At 35.9% G+C, this 18508-nt stretch overlaps 1 protein-coding gene across 3 annotated transcripts in view; it reads left to right on the forward strand.

Annotated features, from left to right (window-relative positions):
• The first annotated feature begins 5681 nt into the window (after nucleotides 1–5681).
• Nucleotides 5682–18508, forward strand: part of LOC110100270 (CBS domain-containing protein CBSCBSPB1) — an 84699-nt gene continuing 71872 nt past the window's right edge. For all 3 annotated transcript variants that reach the window (XM_028692155.1, XM_028692156.1, XM_028692158.1), the window contains exon 1: nucleotides 5682–5810. In XM_028692155.1, coding sequence (XP_028547988.1) covers nucleotides 5719–5810 — 92 coding nt within the window. In that variant the 5' untranslated portion in view covers nucleotides 5682–5718. The remainder of the gene's footprint in view (nucleotides 5811–18508) is intronic.

Consider the following 18508-nt stretch of genomic DNA (forward strand, 5'->3'; position numbering starts at 1 on the left):
TTGTGTAAAAGGACGGACGGTTCTCTGCCGCACCGGGGAGTGGTGAAAAGAGTGTGTTGTAAAGACTTCTCCACCTTGCTGTGGGTGCAAAAGGAGAGTCTCTATTGGTATTAGTGCAATACTCAGAGGGTGCCTCTGGGGAGTGGATGTAGGTCTGGTTATAGACCGAACCACTATAAATCTGGTGTCATTTACTTTACTGTTTTTACGTTTCTGCACTTTATATTTCAGTTTTAAAAACTCTGTAGTTGAAAAACATATTTCTACAAAATTTAAAAGAAATTTTATTTCGGTTCAATAATTTTCTAAAGGGGACTTAAATTTTTTAAACTACCAATTCACCCCCCTCTTGATAGCCTTGGGACATTCACTTAGGCTTAACAACCTAATTACTAGACTCAACACTTATAATTTTTCATTTGCATATATATTTCCCAGAAAAACACAACTAAAAAATACACTTTTATTGAATTTAAACATAATAAATAGTAAATAATTTACACTTAACAATAATCTAAATCCTAGTTGCCTAGAATTCCTTTTATAGTTTTGTAAGCCCTTTTTAAAATTTAATTTTTTTTTCTTCACCCTTTTTCTTAGTAGGGTGACTATTGAGGTTAGGGAAATCTATTCTCAAATGTCCAATTTTTCTACATTAAAAAAAACCAATTCAGATGAAAATTTATTAAACTTACCATTTTTACCTTTGCTCTTATCAAAATAGTACTTATGTTTGCATTTCAAGAAGTTCGTGAATTAGTGAGTCATCAAAGATATGTCCTCGCTCTCATGAGCATCTAAATCACTGCTCTCAATGTCATCAATCTTCAATGTCACTGTTGTTTCTTTCTTTCTATCACCTACATTTTAAAGCCTATGGCTTACATTTTGCTCATAAATTATAAAACAACACAAAAGATTATCAATAGAGTACACATTAAGATCATTTGACTAAGATATTATAGTGATTATAACATCATATGATTCAGGAAAACAACATAAAGGTTTATTCATGTTTTCATAATTATAAATTTTCCTACCCATGTTATGTAACAGAGTGTTATTTTGATGAACCTAGTGTACATGTTAGATATTTTCTCAATAGATTTTGTGAAAAATAGTTCATACTCATGTAATAACATATTTAAACATGATTGTTTAACCTCAATAATGCCTTCATTGGTAATACATAATCTATCTCATATCTCTTTTCCATTAGTGGACGTTGATACACACACATGGTTTTCTGATTTCAATGCACAAAAAAAAAGTTTAGGTACTTTACATTTATTTGAGTTAAATCTCTATCCTCTATAGATCACTAAGTAAAGGGAATATTAACTTTTATGCCATTAACAATATGAGAAGGTGTATATCCAACTTTAATCATATGCCACATGCAGAAATGTATAGATAACAAGATTATATACATATATATTTTTCAGAAATCAAATGAAATGTTGTCAAATAATGGTGGATGGGTAATACATTACCCTTCAACAGTATTATAGTTTTTAAAATATGCCATTGGATCAAACTCTAGATGTTAAAACCAAATTATAAGAGAATGTACTAAGATACCAATTAAAAGTTCAATAGTTGGCGGTGAAACCGATTGAATGTTGAATTGACACACCAAGAGGGGTGAATTAGTGATTTAAGAAACTTTTTTAAAAATATTTTTGACAAATAACCAAAATCAAATTTTAAAGTGAAAGCATGTTAATAAAAAAAATCATAACACCTAATAACAACCCAAAATAAACACTAATCTTTTTATGTTTTTGATTTTGTAGAAAAAGTGCATAATGATTTTTTGTTCTTTTTTTCCTGTTATTTTGTTTCTTTTTAAAATAAATATTAATCACAATCAACTATAATAATTTTTATATCACAATGATTGCCAAACTCAACTCAAATTAGATAAAATTAAATATGCATGATAGTAAAAGTAAAAAAAGTAAATGTGAAAATAAAAAGAACACAAACTAATTTTTATAATGATTCAATCAACTTGACCTATGTTCACTCTCCAATGTTTCTCTCTTCGAGTATTGCACTAGTTAATAATGAATCTCCACAACTAGGTAGAGAAGCTCGTACATATTCTTCTCTCTTAAAGAATCTCTTTTTCCACCTCCTCAATCTAGTTGAGATGTTAACATCCCTTTCACCTCATGAGTGTATCATAGTAGCCATAATCCCTTTTACCTCTTAAATAGGGTGGAGTAGTTGAAATTCATTTCACCGCCTAAGTGTAGTGAAGTAGTTGAAATCTCTTTCACGTCCTTGGAGTAGAGTATTAATCGAAAACCCTTTCACCTCCGCAGTGCAGCGGAGTAGCCAAAAATTTCTTTCACCTCTTCAGTGAGGCGAAGTAGATAAACTGTAAGCTAACAAAGCTCAATAAGTCACACTTATTGATCTAAATTTCCAAATAATTTATTTATTAAGCATTCAGATGAGTTTGAAAATTACTTTTTAATAATTACTATACGAAATAGAGTAGTGCTTGTAGTTATCAAAACTTAAATAATAATATAGAAAAGTAAATAAATAAGTACTTAATATATTAGAGTAGAAAATAACAAATTTTACTTAGTCCCTTATATCTCCCATCAAAATAAAATTTAGAAAATTTTGTCCCCTATGACTCCCATGATGCCATATTAAAAAATGGACCCTTATGACTTTCAATGCCCAATATTATAATAGAATATGCATATAACATCAGAACAGAACTACATATGCTTTTAGCACCAGAACATAACTTCCCACACACATACTAAATCTCCTTAGAATCGCATATTTCAAGCATATAAGCATATAATTCAATGAATTTCAATAAAATAAACATAAATAAACTCATTTCAGAATTTAACAAAATGTTTTAACGGTAAGTAATGAGATATATACTACTATGCAAAAGATTACTATTTTAGAATATAACTATAATATCAGTGATTGTTTAGTGCATTTATTTTGAAGATTTAATTCTACTACAACAATATTTTCTTGGGCTAGACTTATTATCCAAACTATTAAAATGACACATTTTTCAAAATCCTCGATAAAAAATCTCCCAAAAAGGACTTAAATAACCATAATAAATGTCTCTATAACATATAAAAGGTTATGGAGTGAAAGTTTAGTTATTAAAAAATTATTCTTATTTTACAATACAAAATTCTAAATTATATTAAAAATATATATATTTTTGAAAACTAGGATAACCAAAATACAACCTACCTCGAACAAAACAACATTTAAAATCAGGCCATCAACTTAAATTTGATCTAAGTCAACTAAAATTGATTTTCTCTCTAGAAATCCTCCTTTATCTCTCTCTAGCCAACTATCTTGAAAGGATTAAATTGAATTCAATCATGGAAAAATATATTTTTAATATTAAAATATGGTCGAGTGCCATGTCGCCCAATCATGCATGCCATAACACTCTCATTGAAAGCCCCCAACACCACAACAATGAATTAATTTGATAAATTATGGATAGCTCAATGTCACAGTACCTCTAACTCTGATACCGCAGTGTCCATGAGGGAAAAAATTCAAATTTGTAAACTATGCACTTAAACCCATGGGACGCACTTTTAGAACGCATGTAAACTTTTACATGCATATATAATATTTCCAGACACATATAAAAGGGTTCAAATGCAAAATACAATGGATTGCCTTGAATCATATCATGTTAGAATAAATCAAATTTATACTAATTCTAAAAATGTTATAATTACTATGGTATTGCATTCTCTATCTTTAGAACCTAAGTTCTCCCTTATGACATTACGACACTTGTAAGGCAGCCATCACCTTTGATCTCTCTATTTGGACATCAAATTTTTGCCCAAGGCTTTACGGTGTTAGGCTATGTGACGTCATAGCATTACATTAAACTTTCCTTAATTTAGCTTCCTCATAAAGAATTTCCTACAAAAATTATTAACATAAGTCCTTTTCACACAAAAAATTATAATTAAAATACTACATTTTCTAGCTTAATAACATCATCATGTCATCATCGCAAGGTCAACATAGTCTCCAAGGCTACAATAAAAATAGGGTAATATATTCATATTTCTCTATTTACATTAGATACTCATATTTTATTTCATTCACATGACCTTTCTTCACTCACCTATCACAAGATTGAGTGAATCGTGGAACTACATGTCTACTCATAAATGCCTTTACAGTTTGTAACAGGTTTATATAATAAGGATACTCGCCCTCAAGTGAGGCTCGTTTGGGGCACTCATATGAGAATCATTAAAAGAACATACCAAATAAGATTAGTTCGCCATACTCACCCGAACCAAATAAGAAGCTATCCCTACACGAGGTGAAACTAATATACCTCATTAAACCATCACTCATTGCTACCTATCCAACTAGCTCTCCCACAAAATATTCAATCTTTTTGTAGCATATCTAATGAAATGCACCTACTACAATAACACCCCGCATTATTTAACTATTACTGTTTAGTCAAAAATTATACATCTATGTAACAACCCACTCATGTTTTCTACTTAAGGCATTCCAAGATCTTCTTTGCTAGTCATCAATTAATCTTAACTACACTTGAAGGTTTACTCACAAACTCACTTGGAGCCTATTCGCCACCATTGAGCTTACCCAAAAAAGCTCAGTTGTTGAATTAATCATCCTCTAGCATATCATGAGATGAAACATATTTAGATTAGTATGTAGTGTTGTATGGGTATTCTATGTAGCTAATATTTTTATACTTTTTCTTTGTGTAGAATTTTATAATGCCCTTAGAGTCATATAAATAAGGAGTGATGAGGAACAATTGAGGGATCCTAAATTTTTTTAGATAATGGATACTCTGTCAGTTTTAGATCTATAATTTTTTTCTTCTACCCTTTCTAATCCCACTATATTTTTCATCTTTATTCATATGTTTTTAGTTCATTTTGTTGATCTAAAAGTTAAGCCATGCATCACCAAAGAGAAAAATTGGATTAAACATGATAAGTATTCAACTTTGTTTATTTATATATGTTGTGAACTGGAATATTCATGGCAGTAGAAAGAAAAGGAGCTTAACATTATAGTTTTGAATGAAGATCCAACACACACACACACACACACACACACACACACACACACACACACACATATATATATATATAAAGAGAGGGGTGCGAGAGTCATAAAAGACACCAAAATTTTAATATAAAAAATATTGAAAAGAGGAAAAATCATCAGGCTTGACCAAGTTAAATTGATTCCACTAGTGTTTGTAGTCGATTATAGATAGTGCCCTTCTTAGGGGAAATGCATTGACTCATTGTAATATTAAAGAACATAACATAGTTGGGGTTGAAAGAATCCAATGATAAGAGAGCCATATTCAAGAGAATGTTGATCTATTTATTTGGTTGCGCCGATCAAGACAATTTTGATGACATATCAATTCTAACATATTTTAAATTTATTCAATCTTATTCAATAAAAAATTAAATTTTAAATGAAAGAGTATCAAATTATTTATTAAATACACTAATTTACCTATAACTTTATTTATAATGAAAAAATCAAACGAAATTCACAAATAATCAGACTTTAATTATCACAGTAGATTTATTATTTTCTTAAAGTAGTAGAAAAAAAGTCATAGCGGCCTTCATGAAAGCAAGCAAGAATAGAGAGAGACGACGCTGCGGCTGAATGGAAAGAGATCCTGGCGAAGACGAGCGACGAGCTCTTCGATGTAGCAAAATCGCGCTACTACCCTCGCTTCCATTACAAACCTTACCAAGGTCTATTCACCCTTGAATCCCCCTTCTTTTCTTCTAGGGGTTCGTTGGACTCCTTTCTGAGCTAGGTCCATGGATTGCAATGTTTGTTGAGATGGTGAAGGAATGCTTTTGTTACAGTATATATATTATTATATATATATATATATATTATATAATTATATTATTATATATAATATATATATATATATATATACGGTTTCCTTTTTTATTTCATTTAATATTTCATGTAGCACCATGCAGAGTTAGGGCAATGACAAATTATTTTGTTTTTGTGTTGCTTTAGATTGTTCGATGTCTCCTGATTCCAATATCTTCCGAAACTTCATGGCTTAATCTTTCTGAATATCTTCGTTTGCACAATTGGATTGATGGATTACAGGATTCACGGTTTAGACGCTCTTTGATCACATAATCGATACACTTTTTAAGGTCATTTATCTAGTAATGGAATTCAATTAGGGAGTGTTTGGCCACGGGATTTATGCAGGATTTAGCATAAATATGCTAGATGGGATATTAGAATCCCGTATCTTTCGGCAAGATAAATCCGTCGTTACCCCATTTTTTGGTGTAAATCCCGGATTTGCTAAATCCTAGGTTTCAATGGATTTATGGGGTTTGGCCAAAGAAGCATGTGAAAGGGAGAAAGATGGTTATCATCATAAGGAGCAAGCTCCCGTCGTCTTCAAAGAAGCAAAGAACGTCGTCGAAGGGGCCAAAAGAACGTCGTTGAGCTGTCGTTACTTCCGATTGACAGGAAGGCTACGCAGTGAAAGGAAGCGAAGAGCATGACTTTTTCAAAATTCTATTTCACACAAAGCAGGCAAACTTGAACCGCAAGGAAGCAAGTGTCGAACGAGGGAAATTATTAGGTCTGGACACCGGGCCTAAAAATAATTTCGGATATCCACTTAAAATTTGCCACGTGGACTACGCTTTGATTGCGCTTTTACTGTGCTTTGACTGCGCTTTGACTGCGCTTTTGATGCGCTTGACTTAAAATTTCGCAGACACGTGCACATTCCACATGTCAATATTTTATTGGAGTCCGGACGTATCTCTACGTTTGGTGTCCGGATCTAATAATTTTATTTTAGTCAAACAAAGAAGTGGAGAAGAGGAAAAGAAATCTACGGGCCAAAGTTATAATTGGTAATTAAAAATTTATTAAAATAAGATTTAAATAATTAATTAAATGATTAATTAAGAAAAAAATTAGTATTATAGTTAATAAGTAAATAATTAGTTATTTTAAATTGTAATTACATAATTGATTAGATAATTAGAAGTTTAATTCATAATTAAATACTTATTAAAATAACTTCGTAATGAATAATTAGATAATTAGCACTATAACTAGTAATTAAATCATTAATTATATAATTTGATAACTATCCAAATTTCAAATTATAAATTATTGATGGTAATTAAAATTGAAATTAATAAATAACTCGCATTTTAAATTCAAATTAAATTTGAGTTTTTAATGAACTAACCGCCTTAATTCCTAATTTCAAGACCATCAAGGAATTGTAATATTAAAAAAAATGTCAAATGATAAAGGAAGATTTTGCCATATTTTTAAATGGAGTGTCCAAGATTATGATATAAATGATTTGGATATCCACTTCAAAAATTTATAAATTGGCCATACTTCTACATAGTGAGGAGATTCTTGAGATGAGAATTCCGAGATTAAAAGGCTTCTAAAGCTTTGTATGTTATAAGTTGATTTTTTCCATCGACTATTAATAGTGCATGTCGTTGATCATAGGTGGTGTCTTTCATCAACTGACACCAATGCTCATCATAGACGCTTGTTGGCATTGACGTTTGCAATGATGCCCATTGTTTACTATTTCCAAGTCTTGTCTTCATGTATCTATCACAATATCCGTTGTCAAGGTCCACCTTTTGTTGTCTACTATTGATGAATGAAATCAACATTCGTTATCCTTTGTTTGTGTTATCAGTCGCCAACTTACACCAACAGTTGTTGACTAGATTTATATTCTATCCTTATGTAGTGATAGAGAGGGTGAACTTTTGTAACGTTCAACCTACATAGTGAAATTATTTTAACGGGGTAATGACCTATGTTTTTTTCCTTTTTAGGATTTTCACATAAAATATCTTATACTATTTATGAGTCATAGTCAACTCATCTATGGGTGTATTAAATTTTTTGTAAAAGGCTAAGATGTTAAACTCACATTCTATCATCACAGATGTTCTAGTATGCAATAATTTATTGTCATATGTGGGAACAATCCTACAATTATGAGCTTTACAAACAATGGCTAATGGCAATAGGCATAATGCCCACACAACGGAAACTACAACTCCAACTCTCATCTCTCAAGGAATTCATTTCCTAGCTAGCGGCATTAGGCCCCTATTCCTCTTTTGCTTGATAGGCTTAATTGTGGTGGTGAAGGACCTTTTAACCCATCCCTAGAAGATTGCTTTCATAACATGAAGGAATCTCAAGATAAGATCCTTTAGCTCTTTTGTGGAACAAAACAATTAGCATAGCTGTAACAAGATTATGTTGAAGCTTTCCCTCTCAAGATCAATCTCATATCGATTTTGGCCAAGTCGAAGAAATTCGTATAGTGCTCTCTTATTATCCAGATGGAATCTTGTCCCCTTACCGTCAAAGACAACCTTCATGGCATAACAAATTGAACTCATCCATTAACCAGGCCCGCAACCCACCTATTTACTTGACAAATTTACTTCTTTTTTTTGTGGCATCATTTTCAACACCTTCTATATTGAATTGTGATGTTTGATCGAAAAAGAGTTTCCTATGGGTTTAGACTCCAAATTGCCCTACCTAAGAATTTTCAAGAGTCCTTTTCTTTGCCTATGCTATTCTTCATTATCCCATTCCAATAGGTTCATACTGGCATTTATAAATTCTTATTTTGGTTCATTTGACATTACAAGCATGCATATCACTATAGATCATATTTATTAATGGTCTTTTGATGTGCTCCTCTTACAAGTCTTTCTAACCACCCTAAAGTCTCGCACTTGGTTCTACACTCACCCCCATTCATACTTTTGTCGAATTAGCTAGGCTATTTGTTTAATATTACATTTGAGGGATCATTAAATATTCTTCCTAGCTTTGTATTATCCACCAGAATGAAGGGGAATCCTTTAAATCTAATATTTTTAGTAATTCTCCTCAAAAGTTTGTTATATCTTGGGATGTTAATTTTGAATTGTTGCTAGGGATGTTTCTAGATGTATGCCAAGATTCATTGCTGTATGTCATGATTTGCTTGTGGTATTCCAATATTTGTATCAGAATGTTTGATTGGAATAGTTGTTGTATGTTAAGATTTGCTTTGGTTTGAAGAAAGAAGAATCTTAGCATGATCAAAGAGGGTTACCATCAAAAACACTATTTGATGTGGACATCAGCAAGAGATTCCAGAATGTTTATCACCAGAAGCATCGTAGATCGACGGCTACGATTAAGAGTCTTTATTTTTGATATATGTTATGTATTAGTTATTTTACTTGAGTTTTACCGTTTGTACCATTCTTTATTATGAGTTATGAGTTGTAGCTCTGAGGGCTTTCCTGTCTTTTTCTTTCTAGTTGTTTGAAAGGCCTATATATATAAGGTCTTAACCTTTGTATGAGGTTTATTAATGAATAAAAATAAAATTGTTGTTTTCTTTCTAGAGCTTGTGAGTTCTTGAGTGGTGAAGTCCCAAGTTGTGGGCAAAGCAATACCCACCAGTTGCTGGTCATGTCCGGGGCTCCTGGTCCGACTCCTCCCCTTGCTTCACCGCCGGCCTCCCTAATTTCCCTCACCCGACGACCATCCTCTCCCCTTCCTTCCTCCTCCCATCGGCCAAATTCCCCTTTCCAATCCCACTGTCGGCCACCCCTTTCTTCCTCTCTTAATGTTGATTTTAATCACCATTAAGACCTCCCTAATTTAGCCTACATAATTTTGGAAGATTTCATCCATTTTGAAATTCAAATTCGAATTTCAAATACTTTCCAAAATTAGCCAAGTTAAATTAGGAAAGCTTTTCAATTTAAATCTAATTTAATATTAAATTAGATTGGAATTCATTATCCTTTTCCTAAATTGGATTAATGCATTAAGGAGCATTAATTTTCCTCTCCATCTCCCTCTTTCTCTATGCATGCCGCTGTCCTCTTTATTGAACCCTTTCCTTTTCTTTTCTCTCTCCACATTAACACTACCTAAGTTTGGATTTGAAATTCAAATTCAAATTCATGTTTCCCTCCCACTAATTAATTCCAAAATCTGAAGTTAATTTAGATTTATTCTTTCTTATTCCCCCCACCCAAACCCTAACCCTAACTTGTTCAAGAAGTTCTCTCTTCCTCTTTGGCCGACCCCTCCTTCCTCTCTTATTTATTTGGTTTGCTCTTCCCATGCTTGGCATCTCTTAGAGGAAAAAAGCATATGACCTTCCAACCCGGCATTGGTGAATCACCGGTCGTCCTCACACAACTCCACCTCCGGTGAACTTTTGTTAGGCTACATCCATAGGTTTATTCTCAACTTTTGTGGCATTGTTCGGCTTGCTAAGATCCTTTTTCCGCTAACCACTTTTAAACGAGCATGAGTGAGGGAAACTCAAGGTGATTTTTCTATTTGTTAAGTGTGGGATCTCTTGTTTACAATATTTAAGTTTATCTTTATGGATGAAATTGTTTTCAAGTGATTGCTATTCTACATTTTAATTGATTGCCCTTACATTATTGATAGCCTTAAATTCTAACCACAAAATCTTGTGAAACATTAGTTTATATTACAATGCTTAATCAATTTCTTTATAATCTCTAATCCAGTTCCTTGTGGTTTCACATCATCTTTGTATCAGAGCATGGTAAGCATGCTTTATTAGTGCTAGAAGTTATCCTAGGAGTCTAGCTAACCATTCCTTAGTTTGTTTTTATGCATAACATCACCTAGATATTTTATTTTCTTGTTTTGCTTGTTGTCCAACAATTTTTTTGCAACCCTTTAGTGAGATTTAGCTGAGTCTAACCTAGTCTACTCATGCCTAAGCTTACATGCATGCACATCATCGCATAGGTACCTTAATGCTTTAGGTGCCATGACTATGGCCACATCGCTTCTTAATGCTCTAGTCCCTATAAGGTAACCATAATTGAGGAAGTCATTGATGAGGATGATGAACCGGACACCGAACAAGTCTATCACATTGATGACGAAGAGGATTTTTTTTGTGAGGAAAATACCGTGATCCATTGCCTCCAAAAAGTGGGACATCTAGATCTCCAAGTTGTTAAATGTGCCTTGTCCCTAAACTGAGTGACGATTGGCGCAGAACTTTGATATTCCACACTTTCACCAAAATCGGAGACAAAAACTATAAGATTATCATCGATAGTGGTAGCTATATTAATGCCGTATCATCCACTATGATTTCCAAGTTACACCTGAAAACAACTCCACACCCAAACCCTTACAAGGCGCTTGGATCAATTCGACCACCTTGGAAGTAAAAGAAAGGAGTCAAATCCCCATCGAGTTTATGGGATACAAGGAAAAGATATGGTGCAATGTGTTAAACATGGACGTTGGTTAAATCATCCTTGGACGCCCCTGGCTTCTTGATAACGACGTTTATATCTATGGGAGAACTAATACCTGCGTATTTGAGCACGATGGTAAGAAAATTAAACTCCTACCCTCACAACCTAAATCTACCAAGGATGACATAAAACACATGCCCCTTAAACCTAACACCGGTTTAAATCTGTTAACTGCCAAAGACTTGGACAATGAACTAGAGTTAGGGCCACCCTTATATGCTTTAGTAGCTTGGGAAGTAAGTGCAGATCGGGAAGAACCTATCTCCGAAAAGGCTAAACCCCTCCTTGAAACCTTTGTTGACGTTTTTCCTGAAGATCTATCCAACCAACTCCCACCTCTGAGGGACATCCAACATGTCATAGATTTAGTACTTGGAGCCTCACTACCCAACATCCCGCACTATCGCATGAACCTTATGGAGCATGCTGAACTTAAGAGACAAGTTGATGAATTACTACAACGTGGGTTCATTAAGGAGAGCCTTAGTCCGTGTGCTGTACCTGCCATCTTGACCCCCAAGAAGGATAGTTCGTGGAGAATGTGTGTTGATAGTCGTGCTATCAATGAAATCACGGTCAAGTATCGCTTCCCTATTCCCCGTTTAGATGACATGTTAGACATGATGACAGGAGCCACTCTTTTTTTTTAAGATTGACCTCAAGAGTGGATATCACCAAATTAGTATTCGTCCTGGTGATAAGTGGAAGACGACATCCAAGACTAAGGATGGTCTTTATGAATGGATGGTTATGCCGTTTGGAATTAGCAATGCCCCTATCACGTTCATGAGAGTGATGACTCACGTCCTTTGTCCATTCTTAGGAAAATTTATAGTAGTCTATTTTGATGATATCTTAATTTATAGTGACTCGGTGGATTAACACTTAAATAATCTAAGACAAGTCTGTGAAGTTTTGAAGAAAGAGAACTGTATGCGAACCCTAAGAAATGTATGTTCCTCACAAGTAGTGTTACCTTTCTCAGATTTATTGTGTCTTCCCATGGAATATTAGCTGATCCTAAAATGGTGCGAGCAATCAACGAGTGGCCTGAACCCAAAACTATTAGGGATGTTCGGAGTTTCCATGGATTTTCCACGTTATATTAGAGGTTTATTCGGAACTTCAACACCATTGTGGCCCCCATAACTGATTGTCTTAAGAAGGGAGAATTCCAATGAACTGTATCTTCTTCTAAAGCTTTTGAGGAAATAAAAAAGAGAATGGTGGGAGCACCAATCATGCGATTACTTGACTTCTCAAAGGTCTTTGAAGTAACTCGCGACGCTTCAGGCTTTGGTATTGGTGGAGTCCTGTCTCAAGAAAGACACCCTGTCGCTTACTTTAGTGAGAAGTTAAATGATATAAGACAACGATACTCTACCTACGATAAGGAATTTTATGCGATCATTCAATCGCTTAGACATTGGAGACACTATTTACTCCCATAAGAAATTGTCTTCTTTTCTGATCATGAAACCCTGCGTTACATAAACTCTCAAAAGAAACTCAATGCACGACATGGTCGCTGGGTTGAATTTCTTTAGGAAAACACCTATACGATCAGACACAAGTCAGGATATGAGAATAAGCCAGTAGACGCTCTAAGCCGTCGGATAATGATAACTAAGGAAATGAGGGCTGAAGTGATTAGATTCGAACAAATTAAAGAGGAATATAGGGATTGCCCTGACTTTAAAGAGACTTACGCCTTATTTATCAATGGAAGCAAGCGTATTGTTCATGATTTTCTGCTGGAAGATGGGTACTTGTTTAAGTCACATAAACTTTGTATTCCCAACACTTCTCTTAGAGAATTCCTTGTTTGGGAGTTACACGATGGAGGTATAGCTGGGCACTTTGGGCAAACTAAAACCATTGCCACGGTAGAGCATAGGTTTTTCTGGCATAGTCTTATGCGCGATGTTAGCAAACTAGTGAAAAGATGTCGCATTTGCCAATTAGCTAAGCAACGAAAACAAAACACTGGACTGTACACACCCTTCCCTGTTTCCCATTGCCCTTGGCAGGACGTCAGCATGGACTTTGTTTTAGGTCTGCCCAAGATAGTTAGGAAACACGGCTCATTTTCGCTTGTGCTCTAAAACATTTGACGCTTTCAGGATCGTCAAACTTTATTTCGACGAAATTGTTAGACTCCACGGGTTACCCAAAACCATAGTGTCAGATTGGGATGTAAAGTTCACTAGTTATTTCTGGAAAACTCTATGGCACAAAATGGGACCGAAACTTCAATTTTCTACCGCCTTTCACAAACTGATGGACAAATCGAAGTTGTAAACAGGAATCTTGGAAACCTACTTAGGACTTTAGTAGGAGAGAATATCCGAGATTGGGATTCTAAACTCCCGATAGCTAAATTTGCCTATAATAATTATGTCAATAGAATCATTGGTCTAAGTCCTGCTAAAATTATGTACGGGTACCAACACAAACAACCTATAGATCTGATCCCTATGAATCATAAGGTTCAATGCACAATGCATTGCGTGATGTGGTGGCCCCTGATTGGCCTCCGGAATAATCTCTCCCAAAGATTAAAGAGCTAAGCTTTTTTTTTTGGGGGGGGGGGGGGGGGGGGCATTTAATGAGATGCAATTTTCTTCTTCTAAAAAACAAATCATTTAGGTGTATTTAATACCAAATTGGGTTCATTCCCCCCCTCTTCCCTCCCCTCTCTGCTGACCTTTCAGTTCCTCCGCCTGGCTCCCCTTCCCGTGGTTTCCTTTCCTCTCCCCGTGACTGCCTATTTCGGTTCCCTATGGGCGCCCGTTCCTGTCTCCCGTGGCTGCCTGTTCTAGTTCCCTGTGTGGCCCTTCGGTTGCTGCTCATGGACAAACCTTTTGGCCTTATGTTTTCCCTGCCCTGATTAGTTCGGCTGGAGATATTTTGGGCTGTTTGGCTACACCATTTCTCCTATAAATATGTGATGTTTTGTTGAGAAAAAGATGATGATATGACATAGTTTTTGGAGCCAAAAGCTTGAGGATTTTCTTTTTGGAAAAGCTTGCGAGCTTGTTCCTTTTCTCTTCTTCTTAGGAAAGCTTGCTAGCTTGTCCTCTCTTCGATTTTGTCTCGGGCTTTTTAGCTCTTTCTTCTCTTCGCAAGTTTCACACCACTTGTATCTTTCTTCTTCTCAATCCAAGAAAAGCAATTTTAGGTGTTATTTTATGTTCTATGTTTGTCAGTGTTTGTTGTTCTAAAGAATAAAAGTGTTGTTTGTTGTTGTCATTTGTATTTTGTTATTTTGTGGTATTTTAAAAGAAGATCTAGCTTTTATGTAATTTTGTTATCTTTTTTGATTTCATCAATTTGGTATCAGAGTTTAGGTTAGTATATTCCTAGGTTTTTCGAGTCTCCTTTTTTAAAAGTATTTAGAGAAAAAATGGAAAAAGACAAAAACATTGAAACAGTTGTAGGTGAAAATCAGCTTGAAGATCTTGAATTCCAAATCCTTATGAACTAATGCATTCCGTTGCAAGGAAGTTCAATCGATCCATTTCAAAACGAATTATACAAACTTCAGATGAAAATGCATGTGTATGGAAAAATACATGAAGAAAAAAAGACTTCTACAAGATCAATTCAAATAAGAAAGAGAAATGATCATGAAAAAATATGCGGCCAAAATTCAAGAATTGGATTCGAATTCTTCGTCTCGTCGGGAAAAATCTAAAGCATCATGACCAGGAGATAAACACTTTCAATTGGAGAAGAATCTGATGTAGGCAAATTGGGGGGGGGGGCATTTGATGAGCTGCAGTTTTCTTCTTCTAAAAATAGCTCATTAATGTGTATTTAATGCCAAATTTGGTTCAACCCCCCCTTCTTCCCTCCCATCTCTGCTAGCCTTTTGGTTCCTCTGCCTGGTTCCCCTTTCCCATTACTGCCTTTCCTCTCCCCGTGGCTATCTGTTTCGGTTCCCTGTGGGCGTCCGTTCCCGTCTCCTGTGGCTGCCTGTTCTAGTTCCCTGTGTGGCCCTTCGGCTGCTGCTCTTGGACAACCTTTTGGCCTTATATTTTTTCTGTTCTGATTGGTTCGGCTGGAAGTATTTTGGGTTGTTTGGCTGCCCCATTTCTCCTATAAATATGTGATGTAACTGATGTTTTGTTGATAAAAAGAAGATGATATGACATAGTTTTTGGAGCAAAAAACCTGAGGATTTTCTTCGTGGAAAAACTTGCGAGCTTGTTCCTTTTCTCTTCTTCTTGGGAAAGCTTGCGAGCTTGTCCTCTCTTCGATTTCGTTTCGGGCTTCTTACCACTTTTTTCTCTCCTCAAGTTCTACGCCACTTGTATCTTTCTTCTTCTCAATCCAAGAAAAGGAATTTTAGGTGTTATTTTATGCTCTATGTTTGTAAGTGTTTGTCTTTCTAAAGAATAAACATGTTGTTTGTCGTTGTCATTTGTATTTTGTTATTTTGTGGTATTTTGGAAGAAGACCTAGCTTTTATGTAATTTTGCGATATTTTTTGATTGCATCAATTTGGTATCAGAGCTTAGGTTAGTATATTCCTAGGTTTTTCGAGTCTTCCTTTTTTTAAGTATTTAGAGAAAAAATGGAAAAAGACAAAAACATTGAATGTAGGTGAAAATTAGCCAGAAGATCCTGAATTCCAAATCCCTATGAACCGATAGATTCCGTCGCAAGGTAGTTTAACCAGTCCAATTCAAAACGAATTATACAAATTTCAGATGAAGATGCATGTGTGTACAAAACAATACATGAAGAAAAAGAGACTTCTACAAGACCAATTCAAACAAGAAAGAGAAATAATCATGAAAAAATATGCGGCCAAAATTCAAGAATTGGATTCGGATCCTTCATCTTTTTGGGAAAAATCTAAAGCATCCTCATTAGGAGATGAGCACTTTCAACTGGGGAAGAATTTGATGTAGGCAGGGGGGGGGAGCATTTGATGAGTTGCAATTTTCTTTTTCTAAAAACAGCTCATTAATGTGTATTTAATATCAAATTTTGTTCATTCCCCCCTTCTTCCCTCCCCTATTTGCTGGCCTTTCGGTTCCTCCGCCTAGCTCCCCTTCCCATGACTGCCTTTCCTCTCCCCATGGCTGCCTGTTCCGGTTCTCTGTAGGCGACCGTTCCTATCTCCCGTGGCTGCCTGTTCCAGTTCCCTGTGTGGCCCTTCGGCTGTTGCTCCTGGACAGCCTTTTGGCCTTCTCTTTTCCCTGTCCTGATTGGTTCGGTTGGAAGTATTTTGGGCTGTTTGGCTGCACCATTTCTCCTATAAATATGTGATGTTTTGTTGATAAAAAGATAATGATATGACATAGTTTCTAGAGCAAAAAATCTGAGGGTTTTCTTCTTGGAAAAGCTTGCGAGCTTGTTTCTTTTCTCTTCTTCTTGGGAAAGCTTGTGAGCTTGTCCTCTCTTCGATTTCGTCTCAAGCTTCTTACCTAATTCTTCTCTCCGCAAGTTCCACGCCACTTGCATCTTTCTTCTTCTCAATTCAAGAAAAGCAATTTTAGGTGTTATTTTATATTCTATGTTTGTCAGTGTTTGTTGTTCTAAAGAATAAACGTGTTGTTTGTCGTTGTCATTTGTTTTTTGTTATTTTGTAGTATTTTGGAAGAAGACCTAGCTTTTATGTAATTTTGCGATCATTTTTTATTGCATCATTTTGTAATGGTTCAGATCCGTCCAGAGCGATTCCCGCAAGGGGTCGTTAATAAGTTACATGCTAGAAGTGCAGAACCCTTAAAATAATTTCAAAAATAAACGATAATGCTTATGTGCCAGACCTACCTGAAGGTCTTAACATTAATTATATATTTAACATCGAAGATCTTGTAACCTTTGAGGGACAAACGTTTAACCCCCTTAATCCACTAAATCATGAGCCTTATGAGACCATACCCGATGAGAACCCTAGCCTACCTCCACTCACAAATATCCCTACTCCATGCAATGCGGAAAAGATCGAAGCAATACTTAACAATGAAATTATTTCTACCAAAGATGGAGGGCGCCGAAGGTATCTAGTTCAATGGAAAGGGAAATCGGAGAGCGAGAATACGTGGATTGATCATGTGGAGCTTCAGACTAGACCCCGACCTGCTAGAGCTATATGAGAGCACTCTTGATGCTTACTCAACAGGGTCGAGTATTCTCCCACCCGGGGAGAATGATGTGGACATCAACAAGAGATTCCTAATTCAAACTCCCCTCATTCAAATTTTTCCTCTCACCCTAGTCGCCTAAACCCTCTCCCCCAATTGCTCCAAGTGGGGCCCAAACATGTGGGCGGCAAGCACTAAAGGAGCGAACCCTTTTCACCTCCTGTACATGTGAGCCGGCTGCTGGGCCTTTTCAGGATGAACCAGCCTATCTGGTTCCTATGGGGGGAGGCGGCCACATCAACATTTGAGAGCTTGAAGAAGGCTATGACTACGGTACTAGTCTTAGCTTTGCCAAATTTCACTCAGATCTTCATAGTGGAGATAGATGCGTCCGGGTACGGGTTGGGTGCAGTGCTTATGCAGAATCATAGGCCCATTGCCTTTTTCAGCCAGGTGTTGACTGCTAGAGCCTCACTGAGTCAGTCTATGAGAGAGAGTTAATGCCCATCATTTTGTCCATCCAGAAGTCGTAGCTCTGCCTACTTGGGAGGCATTTCATTGTCAGAACAGATCAGTGGATCATGAAACACCTGCTGGAACAACGGATGGTGACAGAGGAGCATCCATGGTGGCCATTCAAGTTGTTGGGGTATGATTTTGAGATTTAGTATAGGCCATAAGTGGAGAACAAGGCGGTAGATGGCTTGTCCAGATGTATGGGGGAGCTGCAGACAGTGGCACTATATGTTCTTTTGATTCTTGATTGGGAGGCCATCAGAGAGGAAAGTGCTAGGGATGAGGATTTGGGAAAGATCAGGGCATATTAACTGAGGGAAGAGGGTAGCCACCTAGTGTACTCATTGGAGGGGGGCAGACTGCTATATTAGGGGAGGTTTGTGATACCCCGGACTTTGATCCACATCCCAAACATACTCTATGAGTTTCATGGGAGCGCTGTTTAGGGCCATTCAGGAG

The sequence above is a fragment of the Dendrobium catenatum genome, unplaced genomic scaffold (assembly GCF_001605985.2).
Source record: "Dendrobium catenatum unplaced genomic scaffold, ASM160598v2 original_scaffold_131100, whole genome shotgun sequence".
NCBI classification, from domain to species: domain Eukaryota; kingdom Viridiplantae; phylum Streptophyta; class Magnoliopsida; order Asparagales; family Orchidaceae; genus Dendrobium; species Dendrobium catenatum.